At 45.9% G+C, this 27,764-nt stretch overlaps 1 protein-coding gene and 1 long non-coding RNA gene across 5 annotated transcripts in view; one reads left to right on the top strand and one right to left on the bottom strand.

Annotated features, from left to right (window-relative positions):
* NR4A3 (nuclear receptor subfamily 4 group A member 3) overlaps positions 1-17,501 on the bottom strand; it is a 38,048-nt gene extending 20,547 nt beyond the window's left edge. The window contains exons 1-4 of the mRNA XM_081236308.1: positions 17,330-17,501; positions 14,158-15,107; positions 10,418-10,547; positions 9,785-9,957 (exon numbers count right to left, since the gene is read on the bottom strand). Coding sequence (XP_081092434.1) covers positions 9,785-9,957; positions 10,418-10,547; positions 14,158-15,105 — 1,251 coding nt within the window. The 5' untranslated portion in view covers positions 15,106-15,107; positions 17,330-17,501. The remainder of the gene's footprint in view (positions 1-9,784; positions 9,958-10,417; positions 10,548-14,157; positions 15,108-17,329) is intronic.
* Positions 17,502-23,217: 5,716 nt separating this feature from the next.
* Positions 23,218-27,764, top strand: part of LOC308619533 — a 553,523-nt gene continuing 548,976 nt past the window's right edge. For all 4 annotated transcript variants that reach the window (XR_014016202.1, XR_014016203.1, XR_014016204.1 and 1 more), the window contains exon 1: positions 23,218-23,351. This is a non-coding gene — a long non-coding RNA (uncharacterized lncRNA). The remainder of the gene's footprint in view (positions 23,352-27,764) is intronic.

Here is a 27,764-nt window from a genome sequence, read left to right as displayed (position 1 = left end):
GGGACTGGTCATCAGGAATTTTAAAAGCTCCCCAGGTGATTCCAAAGGGCTGCTGTGTTGAGAACCGTTGCCCCAGGGAGTTGTGTCTGCACCAGCCTCCAGGAGCCACAGATTCCCTAAGGCACAGCTGTCTCCAAACAAGATGCTTAATTAACCCCTGGTTCTCAAACTGTGGCCCCTGGCCCAGCAGCATCAGCAACACCTGGGAATGTGTTAGAAATGAAAATCTCCAGCTCTGCCCCAGACCTACAGAATCAGAAACTCTGAGGGTAGGCCCAAGAAACTGTTTTATCAAGATCTCCAGGTGAATTCTCATGCACAGTGAAGTTTGAGAATCACGGAATTAACCAATACGAGAAGATGGATGCTTGCTGCAGATGGATTTCTGAGAGATAAAACAAACAAGGAAGGGGTCGGGGAGGAGTGTATCCTTGGCAGGGCCCAGGCAGCTGTGTGCCATCAGACTCAGGGCTCGCGGCTACTAAAATTAATGAAAATTAAATACAATTTAAAATCCAGTTCTTCAGTCACACTAGCCATATTTCAAGTGCTCAGTAGTCACATGTGTTTAGAACATTTCCATCACAGCAGAACACCCTATTGGACATCATTGATCTAGAGGGCCCCGGGAGAAGAAAGGTACAAACAGGGATAAAGTCTCGACATGGCTTTTGGATATGCTGGTAGAGTCTGGGTTTTGCTTGACTCACTGGAGGAAAATCTTTCCTGTGTCAGGAAGGAAGATTGATACAGCGAGATAATAATCAAGGGACAATGAACAACACAGAGACTTAGGAGATGTGCAAAAACATTCATGTAAATATGCACGTCATTGCCTTCACATGAACGCTGCTGAGTGTGCTTTTGTCTCTCAGTTGATCCTCAAAAGGCATGGATTTTAATCCTTATTTTACAGATGAGGAAACTGAGGCTCAAAGAAGCTTGGAAAGGTTAATACACTTTCCCAAGTTACATAACCAACAGTGGTACAGCCAAGACTTAAACATGGCTCTGTGATTTCCAGTCATACACTTCCTAGCTGTTAATAGGTCTGATGTTACTAGCTGGTGGCCTGTAGGATAGTTTTAAAAAGTATTTTGCTGGGCTTCCCTGGTGGCACAGTGGTTGGGAGTCCGCCTGCCGATGCAGGGGACACGGGTTCGAGCCCCGTTCCGGGAGGATCCCACGTGCCGTGGAGCGGCTGGGCCCGTGAGCCATGGCCACTGAACCTGCACGTCTGGAGCCTGTGCTCCGCAACGGGAGAGGCCACAACAGTGAGAGGCCCGCGTACCGCAAAAAAAAAAAAAAAAAAAGTATTTTGCTTTGCTTTAATTGGAGTTCTCCATGTATGTATACATTTGGTCCCATATTTTGTCAACACAGTGACTGGCACATAATTGATGCTCAATAAACAGTTGTTGAATATTGTTCCATGAAAGAACAGTCAGGGGAGTGCCTAGGTTTGCAACAATACTCTAACCTGGCTGGAGGACAAACAGCCAATAAGCAGCCAAGTGCTCACTGCAGAACTACACAGGTGTGAGGAAATGAGGCACTTGTCTTAACTGGTCTTTTTTTTTTTTCCTTTGTGTTTTCCCAAGAGGCATCATGAAATAACAAAAGAAACATCAGACAAGGAGCCAAGCTACTTTGATCCTAGATTTGTCTAGGCTCCTAATTTGTGAAATAATGTAGCTCTGCTGCTATAGTTATCTGGGGTAAATTACTTCACCTTTCTGAGCCTCAGTTTTCTCCTCTGTAAAATGGGGATAATATCTTCCTTAACATTTTGTTGTGATGATTAAATGTGATAATACATGCAGAGGACCTGACGCATAGAACGTGTTTAACACATGACGACAGTGATGATACTGATAACAGTTTTGATACTTGAAGTTATCACTGTCCCTCAGCTTCCATATTTATAAAATGGGGAAGGGGTTGAACCGGAAGGTTTCTAATTTTCAGCCCTGACTTTTTCTAGGATCCCATAATATCAGGTCCAGTTCAAAGCCCTGGCTCCTCTGTTCCCAATAATCCACCCAGGGCCTGGATTCTGTGAAGCCCTGGATGTTCTGCGTTGTAATGGACCATGGAAGCAAAGTCCAGGAGAAGGAAGCAGTCATCCTTCCCACAGATATTCAAGGATGACAGCATGATACTGGTGTCATAGACACTCCCCACCACTTCCTTCCAGCACACATACTATTAACTGGAGGAGAGTGGAAAAAAAAAAGATTTTATTTTTAAACTTTCTCTTCTTCTATGAATCTAATTCCATATGCTCTCCAGGGGCAGGATGAAATTCAGGGCAGCACCACCTTTAGAAAGTTGATAGCACTACATGTGAAACTCCCAGGTAATTCAGAGTGAGGAAAGAATGTTGGATCAGGCAGTAGGTCATGGGGACCTCCTCCAGACTCTGGCACTGACTTGCTGTGCAGCCCTAGACAAGGCACTTAACTTCTCTGGGTTTGTTTCTGCCTCTGAAGTTGGAAGTGACTAGACTAGCTGATTCCTTCTGGCTCTTGAATTCAGCTATCTTTCTGTTACTGATTTCTAGTTTAATTCCGTTGTGGGATTGACGGCAGACACTGTATGATTTCTATTCTTTTAAATGTGTTAAGGTGTGTTTTATGGCCCAGACCATCATCTATCCTGGTGAATGTTCCATGTGATGGCTCTTGCATTTGATGATTCTAAATGTTGCTAATCACACCAGGTATGACGGTATTGCCTAGAATTTGATACTGATTCAGCATTATTGTTTTAAAATAGTGTGTTAAATGGAGAAAAAAAGACTAAAGAATGTCAAGGAATGGGACCTAACAGCTCTCTCCTGCACTGAAGTCCCTGAAACCATGGCTCACAACTCAATAATCTCCCTGCTTCCAATATTTGCTCAGAATCCTCCAGAGCACTTAGCTTTCCCCCAGGGTCCTCTGCAGGCCTCCACCCCTGCTGGGCTCACATTTCATGCATCCTGCACACGGGGAAATGCAGTTGCTGCCTGTGTATGTGGTTTTCTCTGATAGAGTCCAGCAGGGAGGAAAGCCAGCAGGCCCTGTGTGCCAGACTCCAGCCAGACCCTCTGAGCTTCACCTGCAGTGATTCTGGTTCACATTTCAGAATTCTGGAGCCAAACGGGATTCAGCCTGAGCCACCAGTAACTTGGGGGTGACTGGAGGGTCAGCATCAACTGCTGGGGGGAAAAGACAAACCAAGTATCCCCTCTACTGAACATAAGATTTAAAGAAATGGAACAAAACGTTGTAGAGTCTTTCTCTGCCTGGATTAGCAGTTTATAAACACCTCGCTAAGGAATACTGTATGTGGAGTTGGAAGGACCAGACCCCCATCTCTGCTTGTGTGCTCCCCTACATCCCTCTGTCTCTGGGATAAGCAGCTTTGGGGTTCACCAAAGAAAAATCTAGAAATACTTGTTTATTGACCATTCTAATCAGACATAGGCCAAATAGAGAAAGACTTTAAAAATGAATCTTTTTTTCCTATTTGTGCTTTTTATTCCAGCCTATATGGATAATCAATAATCAGGTTTTACCACTAGTCAAAGACACAGTATTGCATTTACTGATAGCTAATGTCTAATGCAGATTTCTCCGAAGCACTTAGATTGAGAATCTAGAGCTGCAAAAAACAATGAATACTATTTAAACTAAATTGAGTTGACACATTTCAAATGGCAATACCATGGCTATACAGGTCAGATTTCAGCCACAACCTAGGCCTAAAATAAGTTATTTGGGAATTACATGAGACCCTTGGTAAACACCAGCCCTAAAAGTTAGGAATGTGATGTTTTCATAGCAGAGTGGAATCTCCTATTTACTCTACCTCAGTGTCAGTCCAGGCTAAATATGTAAAATGTCCTAAGAACACTTTGTTTCCACTTAGAATGTTACTTTTCCCTGGGTCCTTATATTTCTTTATATTTTAGATGTTATCATTCTATGAGCCAAACTATGTATACATATTCTTAGGTTCTTACACTTTAAAATGTGACACTTTAAAAAGTGGCAATGAATATATTTTATCCCAAATTTCTTCTTTTCTGATCTAATTGCCTCCCCTCTCTAAAAAACCAAACCAAAACCAAAAAACCCTCCTCTCTTCCTGTCAATGGCATCACTGCAGTTAAATATTTGTTTACTTTCTGTCTCCTTCACTTGCCTATAAACTCCATGAGGGCAGGAGCTGCATCTTGTTCAATAACGTGTCCACTGCTCTGGAAGAATTGTTAAATGAATCAATTACTTTCTGTTAAACTTATCTCTATTGCTCATTCCTTCTCAACCCCAAGAAAGCTGGGAAATAGGAGACACGAGGTAAAATTGAATTGTTCTTATTAAATCATATCGATCGTTCTCAAGGCTTAGTGTGCCAAAGAATCATCCAGGGTCCTCTTTAGAATACAGATTCCTGCCTGCCTTCCCCCATCCCCCAATTCTGAGTCAGTAGGCCTGTGTGTGGTCCCGAGAATCTGCATTTTAAGCAAACACCCTGACTCCCTTCTGATACATGCAGTCTGGGCACCACACTTTGGGAAATGCAGACCTGTACCCACAGGGGAATCAGAGGGTCAGGGAAGGAGAAGGCTGGAAGGGATCATGGCAGTGCATTTAGTCCAATCTCCTCGGCCTTCAGATGAGAAAACAGAGGCCTACAGCGGGGCAGAACTTGCCTGAAATCATCTAGTGAATTGGTGGCAATTTGAGAGGGTCTTCTGAGTAGCTTCATGAAAGCACCCTCTTTGCAGAATCTTCATGATGTTTACTTTGTAGGTTTAACCCGTGTCAACCATGTTGTTTCTTAGGCTATCTTGTTAACATATTTAAATGCCACTTGCTGGTGCCTGGTTTTATCTGGGCAGTGTCTCTTGTGTTTGGAGTCTGTTATTATACTAAGTGACACCATTACCAGAAAACATTCTAGTTTGCTGGAAAATACTTGAAATGACCAACTAATGAGGATGTGAAGTGCATTTTCTCATTCGTAATTATGCAGGCTCCGAAGACAAGCCCAGTATCTATATATACTTGTAATGCTCAATTAAAAGCAACTGTGGGGTACAGAATAGCAATATTTCAAGGAGAAACAAATCAAATGTGACATGTTTTGACTGCACTGATATACAATGATCTGAGCTCACTTTTGAAGGAGAGAAGTTTGGCCCAAAGGAGAAGAAAAGTTCCCAGAGCCAGGAACGCTTCACAGAGTGAAGAGCCCTCTTTCTGGCCTTGAAAACCCCCTTCCCTCTGTGACTTGGAACAACTCCTCACCTCCCTTTCCCACAAATGAGGAAAACACTCACTTACTACCTTAAAGGCACATAGGCAGGTACAAGATTAGAACATACCTGCCTGGCAAACATTTTCTCATTTCTCTGATTCACTGGGGGAAGGTAGCATCTTTTTTTTTTTTTTTTTTTTTTTTTTGTGGTACGCGGGCCTCTCACTGTTGTGGCCTCTCCCGTTGTGGAGCACAGGCTCTGGACGCGCAGGCTTAGCGGCCATGGCTCACGGATCTAGCCGCTCCGCGGCATGTGGGATCTTCCCGGACCAGGGCAAGAACCCGTGTCCCCTGCATCGGCAGGCGGACTCTCAACCACTGCGCCACCAGGGAAGCCCGAGCATCTTTAATAAATTGTTTTGGTCAAGCCAACTGTCTGACTCAAAACTGACAGGGCATATTCTTATTTAAAATGTAAAAGTATGTATACCACTATGATATAGATTAGGCAGGAATAAATAAAGAAGAGACTCTCATTTTTCACTTTATTCACTTCTAAATGCTCTGCCTTTTATAAATTACTCTTATTGTAATTTTTAAAATCTAATAAAGCTTCTATTAAAAAAAAAAAACTAGTACATTGCCATTAAACAGAAGTGGCAGTATGGTGAAAGAGAAACATATTACTTTGAGTGATGAGATTTGGGTCTAACCCTAGCTCTGCCACTGACCTGAGGCAAGCCACTTAGCCTTTTTAAGCCTTTATTTACTCTTCTGAAATATGGGTTTTGGATTAGGTGACCTCAAGATCACCTCCAGTTCTATGAATTAATAAATAAAAAACTTTAAGGAGAAGGTAATATGAACATTGAATTTCAATGAATGACATTAAAAAAAAATGACTGAAACCATAAATTGTACCACATAAACTGGGTTTAAGTGAAATTATGTAAAAATGTATGTGATGGTGCCTGGCTCAAAGTAGGCATTCAATAAATTCATTTTGCTTCATTCATTTTATGTTAATTTTTTTTAAAAGAGAATGAAGCAAATTCAATCTTGTGAAGTAACAAGTTGTTTAACAACACATATTCTTATATGTATATGTATATATATTCACTTGCATTTGTGGACAGTAAGGTAAACCCTAGAATCATAAAATCTTAGCGTTGGAAGGAAATTAGTATCAGCCAAAATAACCTCTCTCCTTGTGAGGAACCCTGTTATGTGTTCTTCTTAGTTTCTTCTTGTGTTGATGAACTCACGCTTCCACAGCAGCTCTTGTAGCCAGGAGAGCTCTTCCTTGTCCTCAGAGTGAGCTGGAAGGGCCCCCTCCTTCACCCTCTAGTTCTGCCCTTGGGAGCAACAGTCCTCTTGGCGACAGGGCCAAAGTGTGACCTAATCCTGCCAAATCTTCTCCCTTTCTGTCTACGTATTTCCATTTCCTCCAACCATCCCTTTCGAGTTTCCAGAAACAGTGTATCCACATACACTGCATCCTCTTAAATCCCAGCATGGAACTGAACTCCATCCTTGAAGTGTGGACTGACAGGACCGAGTCTGTGGGACACCATCAACTTGGTTCTAGTCCCATGCTTCTACTACTGAGGCCTAAGCTAATTTAGCATCCCTCCCTTCCACTGCACACTTGGTTGGTTCTTACTGAATGTGTATGGAATAAACTCCTGAGATCTTCTTAACATGAACCACTGACAGGCCATGCCTCTCCCATTTAAAAAAATTCTAAATGCTGAGCTTCACACTTATTTTTGTGACCTTTCTTCACGATGGTTTCAGCCCATCCTGTTCCAGCTTGTCGAAATCACTCTGAATGTTGACACTGACATCCATCATATTAGCGATCCCTCCCAGCTTTCTGTCATCCACAAATGTGATCAGCATGCTTTCTCTGCCTTCATCCAAGTTTTTGATGAAAACTCACTGTACTTTATTTGAAAAGACTTTTAATATAATTGATTTGGGTCCAATTTTTGATAATTTTGTAAAGCTATCTAAAAGCAGGAGAATCCAAGCTATGAGGTTCAACCCAATTCCAAAACAATACAATTAAAATAAATACGCTTTACAAAATTGAGCCAGGCCCCAAAGGTAGTATCAGTGTGACCCAGACTCTGGCATGGTCAATCTGTTATTTTGGGCAAAGCTAACAATTAAATTGGATAAATGTTTGTTGATGAGGATGATGACTCTAGTCTAACACCCTGAATGGTGCAGAAGCAAGCAAACACAGTGGATTGATTTTTCACTGTGAGGCAGTTACCAGCTGGGACAACTCAAAGTACGGGGTAGGGTTTGCCGCTGAATAACTAATTAGGCCATGTAGACCAATAATTGGATAATTTGGGCCCCCCCAACCCACCAAATCACTTCGTGGACTAAACCTCTGGACTGGCCATCAGTAGTGATTTCAAATGCCCCAGAACAATGTCAGATTGTGTGCTGTAGCCTCAGTGAAGGCAGTGCCAAGAAGCTTCATTAATTCAGATGAATTGCATAAGGGAAGGCCAGAGTTGGCTCATGGAAAAATTTTTATTCCCAAATGCTCTTCCATCACCCACTCTCACTGAAACCAGAGATGCAAGGAATTATGGTTTTAAGAGCACAGACTTTGGGGGCCAAATTGGGCCCACTTGGCTTCTAATTCTATCTCTGATACATATTACTATGTGACCTTGGGCAAGTCAGTCCTTTAGCCTTTCTCAGTTTTAATCTCATCTATGAGAGATCATAACACTTACCTTAGTGGTTTTGCTACATAGTACCTGACATGTGTAGTGTTTATATTCATTAGAATATTCAACAAAGGATAGAATAAGAAGTTTTGGTCAAGGAGATAACATACAGGGCACTGTGCTAAAGCTTTGACAAGTATCATCTTATTTAAACTTCCCTGGGAAGTTAAACCCTGGGAAGTAGGTATTATTATTATTACTCCATAACACAGATGAGGAAACTGATGCATTAAAAGATTTAATCAGTTGCTCAAGATCACCCAGCTAGTACATGATGGTGCTGGGATTTTAATCGAGGCCTGCATGGTTCCAAAACCTAAGCCCTTAATCACTGCATTATTCTGTTAGACTATTATTTGAGACTTGACTTCAGTCAAGAGATGCTACTTGTAATCAGAGTAAGAGTCCTCAACCTTTGATGCTAAGGGTCTACCATGCTTCTCATATGAAGTCTTGTGCTCAAGTGTGGAGAGGAGGCTTCACAACCTACAATGAGGGAGGGGATGAGGGAAGGAAGATCACAGCAGATACACAAATCACCCCTTCACTTCTGTCAACATTGCAGCCTAAAAGGAGGGCATATGGCAGACACTCTCACACTCTTGGCCAGCCCTTCAACCAGAAGTTTGAAATACTGATTGGACCTGGAGAGGGCAATCTGGTAGCTGCTGCCAAGCCAAATCAACCAACTGGGGATCCCTGGACTGGTATCTCTCTTATCTGTGCGTAAACTGTGTTTCTAAGTTTTCTAGTCTTACGGTGGGATTAACCATTCGTACAGTTCATGCTTCTTTCAATAGTTAGATGAGACAAAGTACCACAATGCCTAGCATGTAGAAATTGCTCAATAATTGAGATCTTTTTCTTTTCTTTTCTTCTTTGGTGAGACCTTGTCTTACTAGAAGTCTGCTTTTCTGTCTCTTTTTAAACTGCCTTCCAGTAATGTTTATACCTTTGCTCAGAAAATCCTTTCTCATCATTCTTCTTTGTGTTATCCAAATTCCTGGGAATTTGCAGGGTTCAAATTGATGATATTTTACTATATCCCATATGAAATTAAAGTGTTAATATATTTTGGTTGGCTTAAATAGCAACACTGGTAATCATTTACAATTTTCAAATGTTTTCTCAACTGTCATTCCTGTGTGACTGATGTTCAAAACATCCCTCTGAGGTTAAATATTGTAATCATCTCCACTGTAAGGATGAGAAAGCCAAGAGCAGGAGCCAGGTGACACAGGCAGGAAGCAGCAGAGGCAGCCTTCCATCCCAGTCCTCCTGACACCTCCCGATGTCAAGGCCAGAGTTTACTCCTCTCCGTCAATGGTTTAATCCCTCAGTATAAGCAGTAGGTCAGTCAATGCCCGTGTAATTGGGTAAACTGTTTAAGGATAACTTGAAGCTTACCCAGATGGTTTGGTCACAATATGGAAAAAAAAAAAAAAGTAGTCACTTTGTCTAAAGCATGAAAGAAATGTACAAATTGTAATTCACCTGTGCAGATTTTCATTGGCACAACCATCAGGAATCCTGCAACAATGGGTATGACAGGTGCAGCACTGTCAGGCTCATTTGTTAAGGCATTTAGAGATTCAATAAGGCAAAAATTATTTGGTGCAATGGATGCACTGGAATTGCTAAGTGAAGTGAAAAATAGAGAAAAGGTATGAAAACGGTTGAGCACAGTGCCAGGCACAAAGTCATTCAATCCACTCTTACTACTATTACCATGAATAGAGACCCTGACCATTCATTCAAGAGCAAGACATCATAAAACTTACTCTGGAATAATCGAGATCTCTGGGCGTTGAGTCTGTTAAAGCTCGGACGAGGGCATTCATCATACAGATTGGAGGAGAAGGTGGAGAGGGCTGAGAGGCTTCCTGCTGTAATGGGCTCTTTGGTTTGGAAGGCAGCCGACCTCTCCTCCCTTTCAGACTATCTGTACGGACGACTGATACCGAGAGAAACAGAGAAAAAATGTCTTCAAAGATATCCATGAACAGCCATAAATCACAAAAAGGAATCAAAACACTTTACAGTTGAGCAAATCATTAATGAGACCAACCATTTAAAAGTAGCAATAAGTTTGGAGTAATAGTCACACAATGATTTAATGCGAGTTGAAACAAGCAGCATAAAAGCCACCCATACTTACATTTGGTAATGAATTAGCCCTAAAAGTCTCCTTCTCAAATAGAACAAAGATGTATGTACACAAGCTCTCTATTGATTTTGAGAAATTAGAATAAGTAGACCTCAGCTATTTTTGAATGTAAATACACACCATAAAAATAAAATGTTGAAAGAAAGGGAAACTAGGAAACTTCACCATTCTAATGTAAATATTAACTTTTTCAGTGATATCTGAGAATATTTATAAGCAAGCTGGACAAAAAGCATTATATCCATACCTTCTTTAACCATTCCGACACTGAGACACTTCTGAAATCGACAGTACTGACATCGGTTTCGACGTCTCTTGTCTACAGGGCAGTTTTTATTTGCCAGGCAAACATATTTTGCATTTTTCTGCACTGTTCTCTGAGGAAATACAATACAGAGATAGTCAACTAATAGTTTCTGGAAAGAGGTAGGACCTGACAAGATGTATTTTAATTACAATGTGAAAAGCGACAGTGCAATTTGTATAATTAGATAAATTTAATTTCCTAACACGCTAGCCTGCAGGAAAAACAATTTTATTAGTGTTAGCTGCTGACAATGAAAATCATCTCGGATTGTTCTGAAGCAAGTCTCAGGAGACACCCAAGTCTGAATGATAAAATCATATCTGAAATTACCAGGTCAACATATCATACCTTGGAGGATTAGATTATCTTCACTTTTAATATCCCTTCGGGAACAATTTTCTACTTGTTCCACTCCCCTGATTATTGCTGACCTTATTAAAATAAAATCAAAATTATCTGGGATGTACTTTGCTGGATATCACTATTGCAAGTCAAATATCACAGAAACTGGCTTTGTTCCCCAATAGAGATGAAATCATAAAAAGCAAAAACAAGGACTTATCTAGTTTTAACAAAAGGAAATAATGTTTTAGTGCAAAAAAAATCACTTAATCAGCTTGTGTAGTGTATTTTATTTTTAAAAGAATGGTAAACTGTCCATTTCTCATTTTTGAAAGCAAAATCGTAAAACGGGATACTAAAAACTTCTATCACATCCAAGAAAGAAGACAAACAAACAAACAAACAAGAAGAATGAGATAAAAGAAGGAATATGAGAGCCATATATTTTCAATGAAAATTCCCATTAATTGGTTATTTCATAAATGACTATTGACACAGACACCAAATAACCATACTGTAAAAGATGTATTATAAAACTTGGGCCTGGTTATAAAATAATGTTGTATTCTTTAGAATCACGTATAATTTTAAAATGAAACAGGAAATAATAAAGGATATTTTATGCTCCAAATATAAGAGAATGCTTGATTTTTTTAAAAAAAATTAAAAACATTTGTGCAAATGGATGTGTATTTACCACTCATTCAGAAATTACCTGAATCTATTCAACTCCAAATAGAGCAGAAAGTTGGAATTTATTTGGTAAGCCTGGGCTGCATAAAAAAAAAAGAAATCCAGGTAATTTGGGATTGGTGATCTACTTTGTGTCTAAAATTCTAAATAGATTTACTTTCTATCTTTTTTAATTTTCAGCAATTCTCAACCCCCTTGTATCAGTTTTCACTCTATCACCTTTTAATTTCATTTTAAGATATCATTTCTAAACTGCTTATATAAAATTTAAAGCCAGATACATTTTCCCTGCTTTAGCAGGTGACTTTAGTTTAAAATGCAAAATTTCCAAAACACAAACATACTTCTGAGGTTTCCACCATTTAAATTCGCAGCAGTTTGTAAGGGTAGGAAACTTGTGTTTCCTAAATGAAGCTCTCTTTCATTGAACATGAAGTAATTTAAAAAACTCTATTTCTTGCCATTGTCCTCAAGGATATCCTAGTTTCAGTGCTGGTGGCATTTTGCTTCAGGTATACATTTTCCCAATAACCTCAAACCTTCCCCACATTTGTGTATGCCTGCACAATAGTTTAAGGACAGGGAGAGATCGTTATGGTTCAATCACTGAATTCCCATCATTAACTGCACTTCATGTCACATTTTTAAAGAATTCAATTTAATGGTAGAAAGCCACTGGGTAAAACCTGCTCCAGTTCCCTTAATTAACAGATCTGTGGGGTGGTTCTCCTTTATCCTACCCCTACCCTTTCAAGTATAGATTTGTTTTCAAGATATTGCTACAGAAAAAGGATGCTGTTGGGGAACACTTAATTGACATTTCTAGACGAGGAATGTATCACTACTCCTGTATTTTGGTCAATTCAGGGGTGATTATATTTGTGGATTACTTGTACTTCTCTTGTTTTTCTTTCTTTTCCCCCTTTCAGCTGCCCATTTCACTGTCTTTCAGCATTTCCGCTGAAATGCTGCAAAAAGCAAATCTGCTAAAGGAATACAGTTACTTGAACGTAAACCTTGAGTAGTTAAGACAGAAAAAAATGGCTAAACCGACGGTTCTACATTTAAAACATCATAATCCTGCATATCTCCTGAATGGCATTTAACATACTGCAAAACCTTTCCATAAGCATTTTCTCATTTATCTGCAGAAATTAATCACATGATTCCTATCTCCAGATCAAAAATAACTGTTGCTTGTTGGTATGTATACCAATGCACACGTGCATTTTTTTTATAAATGTTTGTATTTTCATTTATAGTGAACTATTCTTTTATGGCCCTTTAAAGCTTATAAAGTGCTTTCATAAATGTTTCTCTCATTTAATACTCACAGCCTTTCTCTAAAATTTATTCACCTGATAGGGAAACTGAGGCCTGGAAGGAAATGTCATGCCCAACATCATAAAATTGTTAGGTGACAGATCAAGGACTCCTATTTGAGTGTTCTGACTCCAATTCCAGCATGCTCCCAGATACATCCTATTGGCCTCCCAAATCCTCATTATCCAATCAGCATCCAGCTTTTCCTCTCCCTCCACCCTGCCCAGCACTGAGGGCTAGGAAGTGATTATTGAGCATTTGGGGGTTTGCAAATGCCTGACATAATAGCCAGAGGAGTGAGGAGTGGGGAGGGTGGCACAGAATTAAGTGTCTGAAGAAGTCTGGGAGTCAGTAGCAAAAATAGAGCTGCAAGAGAACAAGGCCTGTTCCCCCTGAGTGGTGAGAAGAGCACTGAACTCAAGAGTCAGGAGAAACCAGCTGGAACTGTCCCCATGTGCAACTAAATCACCTCTCTAGACTTCAGTATCCTCCTGGGCAAAATAAGGGGGAGGCTGAAGACCCTCCCACTATAAAATTCTCCTTTGGGTCTCTGAGATAATGAAGAGTGTCCCCACTCTGTGTGGTACAGAAGTGGAGTGGAATGGTGAGACCCCAGCTACTATCTTCTACAGAGCAAGCTGCCTCAAACTGCACCCACCAGCTGCCCCTGTCTATTCTGCAGCTGCAGAGCTGTGAAGAGGACATGCACGTTGAGGTCATGCAAACATGAGTTGGCATCCTGCCTTCATCTCACTCTCTGAGTGTGTGTCCAGGGGCAGTTAACCTCCCTGAGCCTCCATTTCCTCATCTATGAAACAAGGGTAATTAAACATTCAAGACGCTGTTAGTAAAAATAGCTAGTGGGTGACCAAAATTCAATGTCAGTTCTGTTTGAGTCTAGAGTCCTAGCTCTTCCTAGGATGATTAAATGAGATACAAATACCCAGGGCCTGGCACACAGACTCTATTCCCTCAGACAGCCTGGATGGACAGAAGAGGAACACAGTGAGGTGTTTGCATTTTTGAGGTCACAGATCCTTTTGCGAATCTGCTGAAAGCTCTCTCCAGAAAAATAAGCAGGAGGTAACGCCAAGTCAGGAAGTTCACAGCCCCCTCAAGCCCGTCTGGGCCTCCTGTAATGGACTTCAAGTTAAAAAGCCCTGAGAAAGTGGGTGTGAGGGTGCTAGGAAAGGCTACTGAAATACACAGTATAACCAGTACACCTCTCAAACCGGGAAGGGCCCGCTTAGACGCTCAGTCGAGCGGGTGTCTGGGGATGCTGGCTGCGGAGGGGAGAGGGAGCCGGAGGGGCGAGCGCTCACCTTAAAGAAGCCCTTGCAGCCCTCGCAGGTGCGCACACCGTAGTGCTGGCAGGCGGCGTTGTCCCCGCACACGGCGCACGTGCCCTCGCCCGACGCCGAGCTCCTGTTGGGTGGTGACGGCAGGCTGGGGCTCTCGCCCAGCAAGTTGGATGCGGTGGGGGAGGCCGTGAGGCCAAGCGGCGGGAAGGCCAGCGCGGCCGCCCTCTTGGCCAGCGGCAGCCCATAAGGGTGGCCCTCGAGCGCGGCTGCCTGGCTGCCCGCGGCGGCGGCTCCCAGCGGCAGGCTCAGCGCGGCGGCGGCCGTCGGGTCATAGCCGAGGTGGTGGCCGCCTGCGGGGCTGGGCGCGGGCGGGTGCGGCGGCGAGGGCTTGAAGGGGAAGAGCGGGAAGCGCGCTCCTGCCACCGTGGGCACCGCCTTCATCGGCTGGTCGAGCAACGGGCCGGGTGCGATGCAGCCCTGTGCCGAGGACAGCGTGTCCTCCCACATCGCCCCCGCCTGCTGGGGGAAGCCCGGCGTGGTGGGGGTGGACGGCGGGGACTGCTTAAAGTACATGGAGGTACTGGGCAGCACCTCGTCCTCCGGGCCGGAGGGGGGTGGAATGGATGGCTGCTGGTGGTGGTGGTGGTGGTGGTGGTGGTCATGGTGGTGATGGTGGTAGCCGTGCGCGCGGCCCTCCTCCATCTTGATCAAAGGCCGGGGCCCCGACGGCTGCATTTGGTACAGGCAGGAGGGCTTGAGTTCGTAGTTGCTCGAGTAGCCCTCCATGAAGGTACTGAAGCTGGGCAGGGACGTGGTAGCCGTGGCCGTGATCTCGGTGCTGCCGAGGTCCATGGTCAGCTTGGAGTAATCAGGATTCATGATCTCCGTGGTGTATTCCGAGCCATATGTCTGTGCTGCATAACTGGAACCTGGCGGTGAAGGGCTATACTGGGCTTGCACGCAGGGCATATCTGCAAGGGAGAGGAAAAAGGTCTCTCAGAAGCAAGTCAGCACTCTTCCTAGCTAATAGGTAGCAATGGACTTGTCGCTCTCTAATATGGGAAATAGAGAGGAAGTGACATTCTTTCCACATTCTAGTATCATAGACTTAGAGTCCTTCCTTCCTTCCTTCCTTCTTTCCTTCCTTCCTTCCTTCCTTCGTCCCCTGGGAAGAAAGTTGAATCCCTGACAAACTGCCAAAGGGGCCACAGGTTGCCAAAACCCAGCCTCCTGAGGACTTCTGTGCCCACCTTCCCTCCCTTGCCCTGTCCTCCACTATATCTGTGAATTTTGATGTCTTCCCTCATAAGCCCAGTCGTATTTTTAAAAGTGGTTTTGAGCCCTAGAGATTAAATGAAGTGACCTCAGCCACAAATTGGGAGGACAAGAAGAAATCCAGTGAATGCCATGTTGGTTTCTTTTGGGTGAAAGAGACCACTGGTCCCCCAAGTCACACGCTTTGATTTGTAAACCTATGAGTTAGTAAAAGAAAAAAGAAAAAGGTGTCCTACATGGGACTTACTGGCCCAGTGACATTCTAACATTTTATGAGTGCCAACTGAGGCTACCCACACACATTGTGGTTGCTTTCTCCCACCCTCTCCCTACTGCTCCAAGCAGGGCTAGCAGCCTGCTCAAACTGGACCCCTGTTGATTTCAGCCAGCTAGGTGGTGAGGTAGGAACCTAGGTCCAGGAAATGGACTCGGGGGAGTTTGCACCATCTGCAAAGAAAAAGATCAGCAGCGGCAACAAAACACCCACCAAACTTGCTCTCTGCCATATATGTGTGTGTGTGTGTGTGTGTGTGTGTGTGTATTCCCCCCCCATTCTAAGAAATAAAATATATCAGTGGCTGCTTTATAACAGTAGTTTACAGTTGTCATAATAGGTTAGTTATCTACATATTTTCTTATGACAGAAGAATTAGCACCCCTAGAAAAGAAAGCAGTTTCTTAATAGGTTTAGTTTCTCTCAGCCCCCAAAGCAATGATATCTGGAGTGCTTACTATTGTTCAGAGAGGTTGAACTGGATGAGAAAGCCCTGAGAAATATTGGATCTAGTGGATAATTTATCTAATTATTTCCCTTTCTTTATAGTTAAATATAAATAGTAAACTGGGCAGTTTCTGGTGGTTGGTTTTTCTGAGCCAAAAGAAAACCACGTGCTTAACGTGTCTTTGGAGTCTATGGTGTAAAAGGTGTGACTAATAGAAAAGTGAATACTTCACATCTCCTTTGACATCTTGCTCTTACCCACATTTCCAAATCTGATTGAGTCATACATGTATGGGATGAAATCTTGACTTGTAAAAAGGTGTTGAGGGCCTGGTGGAAGAAGCAGTGATGAGGAGAGGCCAGTTCAAGCCTTTATTTTCCGAGTGCCCTACAAACACTCATTAGTTTGAAGTTAAAAGAGCACTTATCCTGCTGTCCAGTTGTTGGGGTGAAATGAAAGGCTAGTCATTTAAAAGAAAGAACACTGCCTGATGTTTCATTTGTTCTCCTCCCTTGGATTTCTCCATGAGTCTTTTCTATCATTCTTCTTTGCCAATCCCTACCTATTGCTCTTCTTTGTGTCTTTCTGAGGTTTCCAGATAGAAGATGAGCTTGCTGGGACTGAGTTCTATTTATCTGCATCTCTTTGGCCAGGCACCTGGTATCCCTTTACCAAATGCATAAAGAGGTATTACAAGCCAAACCTGCAATCCTTTCTTTTGCCCAAATCAAATTTACTCCTTGGTTTTCAGCTCAAATGCTTTCTCTCTTTCCCTTTGAGCTTCAATAATCCAAATGTCTGCACCCAAATGATTTACGTTTTATACAAACAAAAATGCTTTGCATTGTTCGAAATGATCCCATAACTTAAACGCGTTAGCATTAAAAGTAGAGCAAATATGAAGACATTAAAATGTATAAAAGATCCAAATCTGTTGGTGTATTTGCATTTTTCTCAGGAAAAATATCTTTGAGCAATACGATTAATTTAATCTGGCTGCTCCACTAGGTAGCAACAGGGTGTGGTATCCAGAGGAGATTCGTGCAAGGAAGCCACCTGTGCCATGAAATTTGCGGCCAGCAGTCACTCGCTGTCCTGGCGCTGGGCAAGTCGACCAGCCTGCTTGCTGGGTATGTGGCTCCCCCACCCACATATCCCAGCCCGGGAGGAATAAGGAGTCGCGCCTTCAGACCTACCTGGAGGATATCTTGCGCGCTGAATGGTGGGGCTGGGGGTCTCTCCAGCGGAGGCTGAGAGTGGAGGAGGCGGGGACGTCCGGCGGGGCGAAGCGGCGGAGGTGCTGCCCGGCTCCGCTGACGGTCCAGTCTCAGGGCTGGGGCTTGCCGGGCTGCGCTCTTCCGCAGTGGGCTCTGCGGGCACCAGGAGAGAGGACAAAGGTCACAGTGAGACCACGCTGGGTCACCGCGGCCTGGACTGGGCGTACAGAGGTGAGGGTTGAATAGATCTCTAGAAATGCATTAATTACAAAAGAATTAGAAGGGTAAGAAAGCAGTGCTTAAGGTGACCGGAGTCCCCGGGCAGCAAGCATCACAGCGCCTTGGAGGAGCCGAGGAAAGGCTGTCCGCGCTCACCGCGGTTTTGTGGTTCCCGAACCGAGGCTAAAAAAACGCGCAGCCAGTCGTCGCCCAGAAATTAATCCATCTGCCCCCACAATTGGTTCCAAGCTAACGATGTCATGAAAACCGAAGAATGGAGAACACTTGAGGAAGGAGTTCCGCCCGAATCGGAGTCTGTGAGTGTGCACGAGCGGAAAATATTTTCCAACTTCGCCCGCCCCCACCCCTCAAATACAAATTTTACACGTTGCATAGGAAAGGCACAGGGTACGGAACGAATGCATGAATGCCCCGAGGAATTAAGAAAGTCCGCGCTTTTCATTCTAAATGCTAATGGAGCTTCGCCTCTATTAGCCGTGAGTTTCGGGGGCCAGGGGTCAAGCAAACAAAAGGACACAGTGGAAATAGGCCGGCGCTGGAAACGAGGCACAAGGCGGTTGGCATTTGCGGCTGGTGGTGAGAGGGGAGGGAGGCCCCCTGCGCCCAGCGGGCGGTATCCCAGAGGGTGGGCGACTTCGAGGCTCGGGGCCATCCGGCGACCCGGAGGGGGGAACATTCCGGAGGGCGCTGAGAGTGGCTCTGGGGCGAGCGTCTCTGCGCAAAGCCTTAGCGAAACTTTGTAGCTAGAAGCGCATTTCGGCGGGCCTCGGGTAAGGATCACACGGCCCCAAACTCCGGCCTATAGCGCCCCCTTTGCCCGGACCCACTCGCAGCTTAAGGGATGGGAACGGGGACTCGAAAAAAAAAAAAAAAAAAACCCCAAACTACCAAAATTCCAAAAACCTCGGGAGTGCGCGGGCCGCGGGTGTCGGATAAGTTTCGTCTCCCGCCGCCCCTGCGCCCCGGGCTTGCCTGAAAGGAAAGAGGGTATCGGAGCCCCCAGATCCGGGGAGCCCTCGACGGCCAGGAAATGGGGGATTCCCTTGCCATCCCCAACACCAGCCCCAGCTGATACTACAGAAAGCCTGCGCTCGCCCTAGCGCAGGCAAGGGCGGATCTTCCCACGGCTGTAGCTTGCGCTTCCCGTCCCTCCCGCATCTTCAGTGGGAGTCTCTGGCAACCTCCCACCACCTCCTCCAGGTGCCCGCATTCCCGCCCTTCTCCACGGCCTTTCAAGCGGAGTCTTTCTCGAAGGATAGGCCTCTGACTGGGGTGGGCGAGGGTAGCGTCTCCCCAAGGAAGGGGCTCCCCTCGAGCGCCCGGCGTTCGCGGGGAAGAGCCACACCGCACTTCCTACAGCCGCCGAGCCGAGCGCCCCTCGGCTATCTCCGCCCCTCCACCCCACCCCCCGAAACGACCGGTTACCTAGGCAAAGCCTCAGAGCCTGGAAACACGTTGCTCCGCTCCCGCTCGCGGCCGCCGCGGCCGGGAGCACGGAGCCTCGGGGTTGTAAATTAGGAAGAAATAACTACCTCTGTCAAAGCCCCTTTCTTTCTCGTGGGCAGACGAAAGGAACACCCCCGTGTTCCCCTCCCCGTGGTGAAGTGTGTGAAGGAAACCGTGAAACGCACCATTGTGACCGGGGCTCCTCCACGGAGTTTCCAACCCTGGGGAGCGGGGGCGGAGGTTGGGCGGGGGCAGTAGGAGTGGAGAAGAGACCGACAGAAAGGCAAAGACAGAGATTCTCAGAAAGACAGAGGGAGAGGAGACAAACCGCGGGGGAGAATTTCTGCGAGCGCACGGTCCCAGGGAAGAGGGGGTGGGGGTGGGGGGGTGGGGGGTGCGGGGAGAGGGAGCGGGTGTGGAGGCTGCTGTGGCCTAAGGGGTCTTTGATATTCACATTACGAGCGTCTTGCTCAGATAAGAGAACTCGAATAAACTCAAACTTCATTCATTGTGCTCAGCAGCCGCGTTAGGAAGATGTTCCTTTCCCCAGCTCAGTTCTCTAAAATATTTCTCCGTCGTGGGAAAAGAAGGTTCAGGGTTGGATTCGTGATGAAATGACTGAAGGGCGCCCTGTACCTCTCTCCTGGCACCCTAGGGCTCTGGGATAATAGCCCGAGATTTCTGATTACCCAACTCCTTGCAGCTCTTCCCTCTGGAGAATCCGTGGGCATAGTAAATAAATGACAATCTCCAAGAACGTACTTTGGAATGAAGGGACAAATGCTTTCTCCCTCACGACTGACCCAAGCTTCCAACAGGTTCGAGAGGTGCCTTTGGAAGTCAGCCTCCGCAGGCTGCGCCCGCTTGACCGCTCTCCTCTCACCGCCGAGAACTTTCATTTCTATGAAGAGTAAAACACTACGAGCAACTTCTCCAAAAGCGCGAGTTCTGTCAGTTAAGAGTAAAACACGCCTCTCCCATACTGACTTAAGGCCCGGAGGAGAGGGACACCGTTCCCACGCGTGTCGGGGCACTGGGGTCGACAATTACACCCGATTACCTCCGAATGGAAAAGTGTAAACGGGCAAGTCGGCGACATCAGGCAGACGTGCCTGGTGGAGCCCCAGGCTCATTTCAATACAATAAGCCACATTCCTACAATTACGCCCTCTTTCCTGAGATCCTCGGAGCGCCGCTGCAAACTCCGGCCGCTGCTGACCAGGCCCCTTCCCTCCCAAGCTTCCTCCGAGTCAACCATCTCGGAGTCACCATTAGGCATATTAACTTGGACCCACCGGAGCCCCTATTTTCAATCCTAGTTAAAAGGCAGGAAAATTACTGCCGTTCATCACCGGAGCTGCAACTCCCTGCCGCTGCCGCCGCCGCCGCCTAGAGCATCATTACCATGACAACTAGAGCCGAAATACCCTGAATTACATCGCTGGAGCTGCTACTGCACAAATCCCGGTCCTCCTCTTTGTTAGAGGCTTTTCGCCTCTTTGGGTAGGGAGAGGAATCCCACAAGCTCCAGAGATCCCCGCAGGCCCGCTACGGGGGAAAAGTTTCAGATCAGAACCCACCGGCGACTCCGCGAGCAAAGCCTGAGCGAGGAGGCGAGGGGGGAAAACCCCACACTCAAAGTTGTCAATTTCAGAAGCTAAGCTTCCCAGCACGCCAACTTTTTAGCAAGTCCCCCTATTAACTGAGCGAATCTCATACGTACTTGAGTGCTGTGGCGGTTCCGTCTTTAGAGCGAGTTTCTAGAAAGCTGCCCCGAAATCTGCACTGGGGGCGGCGGGGGGGGCGGGAGTCACAGTTGCTGTCCCGGAAGGGCTGCTGTGAAGAAGTCCAGCGGCTCCCAGAGGCAGTGAGCTGCTGGCAGGGGATGCTGCGATCCCGATTCATGGGAGAGCGCCGCCGAGGTGTTCCGCGGGCGTCCTGGCTCGGGCCGCGACCAGGGGGTAGGATGCCGCTTCTGTTCCCACCTCCACAGCCACCGCCGGCGCTGTCAGCGTTGCAAAGTGAGACCGGGAGGGGCGTCCGCCTGCCGCGCAGCGCTGCACCCGCGAGGGCGCAGGGCGAGAGGGGTGTGAACGCGCGGGAGAGAGTGGAGTGTGTGTGAGGAGCGTGTGTGCGCGCGTGTGTCTGTGTGTGCGAGTGAGGGAGCGGGTGTGAGCTTGTCTGTGTGTGGGGAGCGGAGGAGGAGCAGGAGCTGGAGGGGTGGGGGGCGGGAGGCAGGAGACTCCGCTCTCCCGGCTGCGCGTTCGCTCTCTCTCTCGGAACGTCATTTATGCCACAGGAGCCCTAGCGGCCTCTCCATAGAGTGCCTGGAATGCGAGACGTCAATGTGACGCCATGGGACGCTACGTCACCCTCCTCCTCCCTCCCCTGGCCCAGCCGGTTCCGCGTGTGCGAGGGAGGGGGTGTGTGTGCATGTGTGTGCGCGCGCGCGCGTTCCCCGGCTATTTGCAGGGCAGCGCAATGGAAACTGTGCCGCGCGGCCAGTCCTGGCCCGGGGGCCTTTCGGATCCGCGCTGCCAACCCGTTTGCAACCGCGCTGCTTGCCCAGGCGCTATTCTGTAAGAGGGTGCAGCGGCCCGACCGCGGGTCAGGCGGGACCGCCCAGCTGTCAGACTCGGGTGGAGTAGAGTTGGAGGAGTGCTACTGGCGCGCCTCCGAGGCTGCCCCGAGGCAGGGAGCCAGGGCGAGGGGGTAAGAGAGAGGACAGCTCTTCCGAAAGGGAAGCCTCAGCCAACCAGCTTCTCCGAGTGACCTGGCAGCGGGTGCAGGAGTCAGGCACCAGTCCGAAGACTCCCCGAGGTGCAGCTGCTCTTTCCCCAAGCAACAGTTCTAAAGCTGTTTGCGTCTCTCTGGCTCCCTGCGCCTAGGCTAATCTCTCTCCTCCTCCCATCATTTGCTGGGTGCGTATTTCGCACAGGGATACCGATGGCTCTGGGAAGATAAGGTTGTATTTCTTTACACTTAAGTGTGGGTTTCCTAACTGGACTTTACAACCCAACTAAGTGCACAGCCGTCATCCGCGCGCGCTGCAGCCGAAACTACTTATTGTGTGTAAAACAAACACACACGTGTTGAACAGCTGAGCAGGTCTGACTTGCAAATCACCCCCCTCCCATCAGAAATGTAACTCTCAGCTCGCACTTTCACTTTTTGATGGTTGTAGACGGGCCTACCCTCCCACCTCCCAAATTAAACATTTCGAAATCAGTCAACAGGATTTATTAGTCAGTCCCTCGCTACGGGATTTGCTCTGGTCTCCTGGGACACATTTGTTATGAAATGGTGAGCTGAAAGCCTGGGCGATTCTGTTAGGGAGAGAAATTTCTTCCTGGAAGTGATGAATTTAAGTGTGAATTTCTTGCTGAAAACAAAAACAAAATTTTATCAGAATTAAAGTCTCCTAGTTCCAAAGGTTGCAGCTGGGTGAAAACCTCTTTTAAAAATGATTTTTTTGAGGAGGAGAAAGTATTTGAGTGAAACAATGCAGACAGACATGGTCCCCATGTGGTCCGCTTGAATCAGATGTGACATTTATGTCTTTGACCTGTCACAATCTTTGCGTGTGTGTGGGGGGGGCGGAGCACACAATTCAGAATCGAAGGTTCGAGCTACCACAAGAAACTTGGAAACAAAACTAGAATTATACATATGGTATGGGTATATTTCTTCGCCTCCACTTCCACTTCAGACAGGGTGCTGTGGAGAAGACCTGGAAGGGTACTACGAAAGTTGACCTAGCGGACAGGAACAGAGCCTCTGCACTGCCACGGGTTCCAATCCAGTCTCACAAAGAAGGAGGGCGCTGCTACATTGCATCCATTCAAAGGCGGGCGGGTGGGGGTAGCAGGACCTGGAGCCGCGCGGCGCTGACGCACGCGAGGCGCGTGATTGACGCAGGCAATGTTACTAAATTCGGCGGTTGGCCGGGCCCCGCCGCCGCCGCGCGCGGCAGATAGCGGAGTAGGTTCCCCTCGGTCACCCCCGCCCCTTCTCCATTCAGAGCAGTTCTCGGCCGGGCGGGGCGGGGCGGGGCGGGGCGGGGCGGGGCGGGGCCGGGCGCGCGCGGGGCGGGGCGGGGCGGGGTGCGCGCGGCCGCGCCGGGATCCGGCCGCACCAAATATAGTCGGGCCTGGCTATTTTTAGTCGGGCCTAGGGCGCCAGCTCGCCGCGTGAGGGGGCGCCCAGACCCCGCGGGGAGTGCAGAGGGGGCGGGGGCGGAGTCGCCATCTTGGACTCGGCTCGACCCAGTCTGGTGACCGGCGATGCTGGGCCGGGCTCGGCGCAGGGGGTCGGGGTGAGTGGGTGTGAGCTGTGGGATAGAGTGGGACGCGCGGGCTGTGACTTGAGCGGACGGCGGGTCAGGGCGCGGAGCCTGCCCTCAGGGGTGTCGCGGGGGAGGGCCCGGGACGCGCGGCCCACGGGGCGTGCGCGGGTGTGGGACGGCGATGCCCGCCAGTCGGCAGGCCCGGCCGTCCCGACACCCCGCGGCCCGGCCAGCCCCGAGTCGCGTGGGGGCGGAGCCGCCCGCGGCCACCACTTCCTGAGAGCCGGGGATACCCCTCCCGGACGTCACGGAGGAGCCGAGGCGGCGGTGGCGGCCCGGGGCTCATCTTGCACTTGCATCACGGGTGCAGCAGCAGTTGCTCTGCTCCTTTGTGGCTTTTTCCCCTGTTGAGTAACTGCTTTGTTAAATGAAAATACCATGACGGGCCAGTGTGATCACCAGCTCCAGACCTCAAAGAAAGTGAAGCTGTCAGGCAAGAAGAGGGAGACTCCCCTAGCCGGCTGCGATGGTATCTGGTGGGTGGATGTGTAGAGAAGCACTTGACAGTTTCCACGTATTACTTCTTGCCTAACTTTTCACCCCCAAGAAGGTTTAAAAATACTTTTATTTCCATGCTGTAAAAATTTCTTGTTCTGTACCCCACCCATTCCCTCTTCAATTTGAAATCGCGTGCAGAACTGGAATCACTGAAAAGAACAGTTATTAGATACCGTTTTTAGGAAACAGGACATCTTTCAGTGAATTTGTTGAGTAAACTACACTTTTAAATGTTCATATGTAAAAGATCCTTGCCCACTGAAGGTACTTATAAAGCTTCTAGCTAAGTTTGTTTATATGAATTGGGTTTCCTCAGTGACCGTTTCAAACCGGTTTCCTTATTTATCTTAAATTAAAAAAAAAAAAGTCCATCCCTGTCTGAATATCTCCAGGTAAAGCATTTCTCCCTTTGACTCTTTGAGTGAATGTGATTTTCTGGACGTTTATGTTGGTTATATGCTTCCCTCTCCCCTTTTTCCCCTCCTCTGCCTTTTACGTCCTTTTCTTCCTGAGTATCGGGTCACCAATCTTTGTTCCTTGACTACTGTGAGGCTGAGGGCTGTTGTCTGATTGCACTGAGCCAATCAGCTGGCTTAGTGCTCCTCTGGGTAGGAAGCTGGACTGACTGTTGGAGAGGTTCCAGTGGTCACTGATAAGTGGCAACATTTTTGCACTCAAATGGAAAGTCATGGAAGCAGAGACAAGGCTCTCTTACAAACTGGGACACCATCCTCTGCTTAAACCTAGGGCTGTAGTCATATGCAGTTCTTTAGGTGACCTCAAACCAAGTGAATCGTTCTCTTTTTCAAATTAATATCTATTGTTCTATACTGTTTCAAAAGTCTGATTTACTAAAAGTCAGGCATAATTTTCTGTAAGGCTTATGTAATATGACCATTTTAGTAATATAAAATACCTTTTTGATGACTTTTTTATTAAATGAAACAATATAATTAAATCTCTTCTTTTGGGAAATCAAATAGAATAAGACTATCTTAATCTGTGAAATGTGGAAAACTTAACCTGATTTGGTCCTTTTTCTAGAAGAGGGACATTCATGTGTGGCCTAGTTTACACCCAAAGCAAAGAAAGCAGTTAGTTTCTGCTTTCATGATGCTTATGGCAGCCAATCTGTTAAAAATTCTTTCTATGAAGTAACTATTACAGATTCACTGGATAATTATCTTACATTTTGTTTTGGTTTTGTAGGTGTAGTCTGTCTGCAAGAAAGAAAGTGCTCTTTCTCTTGGAAAATAAAATATGAAATTTGGGGGAAATTTATTGTGTATGATATAAAGCAGTTACTTTAACAAAATGGGATTTAGAATTGCTTTAAAGACTCTTCTGATTAATCACTGACATGTAAATCTTGTTGATTTTGCTAATATGTAAAGAATGATGATGAGTCTTGCTGATACAAAAATTGGGTGAGGAAATGTGAAATGAAAATTCCAAGCCAGAAGTTGTTACCTAAGGTGAAGATAGAGAAAATGAAAAGACTTGTGTGTAAGTCTATGTTTTCCTGAATCACTATAGAAGTTCTATACTACATTTAAGATATGTATATAAAATTTGGTAGCTTGGGCTGACATTGACTTATACACTTAAATTACTGGGCTCAGGAACATGGGACAATGGTAGTAGTTTTCTGCCTGACCTACCTGCATAGCATCCCTTCCTTATCAATTCTATCATTGCCAGATTATTCTTCCTAAAATACGGCTTTTGTTATATCACTCCTGGGCTCAAAAGTCTTCAGCAGCTGGATATGTCTCCAAAATAAAACCCCAAAGCCTCCACATCCTGGCCTCTTTATTTCCACAGAATTTTCCTATCCTAGTCAAATTGTTATCCTCACTTTTCTTCAGACATCCTTTTACCCTTCCACGTTTGTTCATAGTTTTCCTTTTTATGGCGTTCCCTTCTTCTCTGCTTATTGAAATCTTACCCTTCCTCTAAAACTAGTTCAAGAAATGAACTCAGATTGTGCTTTAATCTTTCATAAAGTTCTTATTTTACTGTCTTCTTTTTGTGCTCTTGTGTCCACAGCTTATTGCCCTGTTGAACTGTAAGCTTCAAAATATGTCTCACATATCTTTGAAATTTCTGTGGCATCTAAGTTTAACAGAGATAGTAAATATCCATAAAATATTTCCCCATCTAAATTTGAATATGAAGAGAGAGCAGCCATAATATAAGTAACCAGTTATATGGATTAGGATATTTTTGACATGAATGGACAAAATGATATCATACATTAGTTGTTTTCTTTACCTCAACTTTTTTTTTTTTTTTCACGGAACGGGGGCCTCTCACCGCTGTGGCCTCTCCCGCTGTGGAGCACAGGCTCCGGACGCGCAGGCCCAGTGGCCATGGCTCACGAGCCCAGCCGCTCCGCGGCACGCGGGATCCTCCCGGACCGGGGCACGAACCCTCGCCCCCTGCATCGGCAGGCGGACTCCCAACCACTGCACCACCAGGGAAGCCCTTTACCTCAACTTTTAACACTCCTGATTGAGTATAGTGCCCACCACAAGCCCAGACAGCCACATGGTGATACAAGGAAATTGCAGCTTGGCTTGTACCTATTATAGCCATGTAGGAAGATTTGCTATGATTTTTTTTTTCCCTGACAGACTTTTGGTTTGACTGTTCTACAGTCTTTCCCCCTCTATGTGTACTTCTACTTATGCTGCTTCCTCTCAATGAAGAATGGGATGCTGTAGGCTAGGAAATGTTAATATCAACTTCTTTTGGGAAAATTTCTTAAGGTTTAAAAAATTCAGAACCATGGCACCTATGTATAACCAGTTAAACACATAAATTCTTGAGTTTCTTATCTTTTCTAAGATATGTTTAAATAGATTTGTATAACACTACGTATATGCAGAAGAAAACTGGGCAAAGAGATTTTGGAATTATGATTTCTTAGAAGTTTTAGAAAGAGGCTCATGTGAATTAGAATATTAATATTTAACAAGGAAAAAGTAAATAATAGATCAGGAAAGACTTTCTATGTTACAGAAAATTTTAGAAAAGAGTAAACACCAGAGAGAGAAAGATTACTTAATAGTATAAGTGCTAATATTATTTTTTAATCTCATTAAATAATATTTTTCTATCCATTAGTAAATAACAGGACAGGCTTGCAATCTGGTTAAAAAGATAGTTTATTTCTTAGTCATGTTTTCCCCAGTCGTTGGTAAACTCTGGAAGGCCACAGTGATTTGGGAGAGAAAAGTTATTAACGCATGTGTGATAAATAAATTCAGGATATTATTTATGCCTATGAAATGAGATCTGCATTTTAGCTAGGGTTGATGGAGCAAGTAAATATCTCTCCACATATAACTACATAGCCCTTTGCTATCACCCAACTCTGAAAAAAAAAAATTGCCTCACATGTACAAGATCAGTTCCTTCAGCATATTCTCCAGGAGTGGGATGCTGCATTTTACAGAAAGCACTAGATTGCTTCTCAGAGGCCTGGGGCTGGTTTTGCTGCCATGAAGCTGCCCAACCTTGGGTAAGTTAATTAATCTTTTGCGGGGGGCCTAAATATCATTATCTGTAAAAGGATAATGTTGGGCTGACTATATGATCTTTAAGGATCTTTCAGGTTCTAACGTTGAGTGCTTTTTGAGGCTGGTTAAATGTAAATCATGAGTCAGCTCTGGCCTGGTCTCCTGTCACTACTTGATTGCTGTAGTCAGGAGGCTCAGTAACTCTTTTGTATACTATACAAATAGTAGTAATATTCGTAGTAATATTATATTAAACTTCTTTGGCCTACTTGATAAATGACTGTAGCCACTGAGTGGGATCTTGGTGGCCTGAGAGTGTTAATGTATTGCCAGCATCACAGCCTTGTCTTGTCCATAAAGT

The sequence above is a fragment of the Mesoplodon bidens genome (genome assembly GCF_964165515.1).
Source record: "Mesoplodon bidens genome assembly, chromosome: 6".
NCBI classification, from domain to species: domain Eukaryota; kingdom Metazoa; phylum Chordata; class Mammalia; order Artiodactyla; family Ziphiidae; genus Mesoplodon; species Mesoplodon bidens.
Note: the sequence above shows the minus strand (reverse complement) of the source record. Positions and strands in the feature narration are given on the sequence as shown.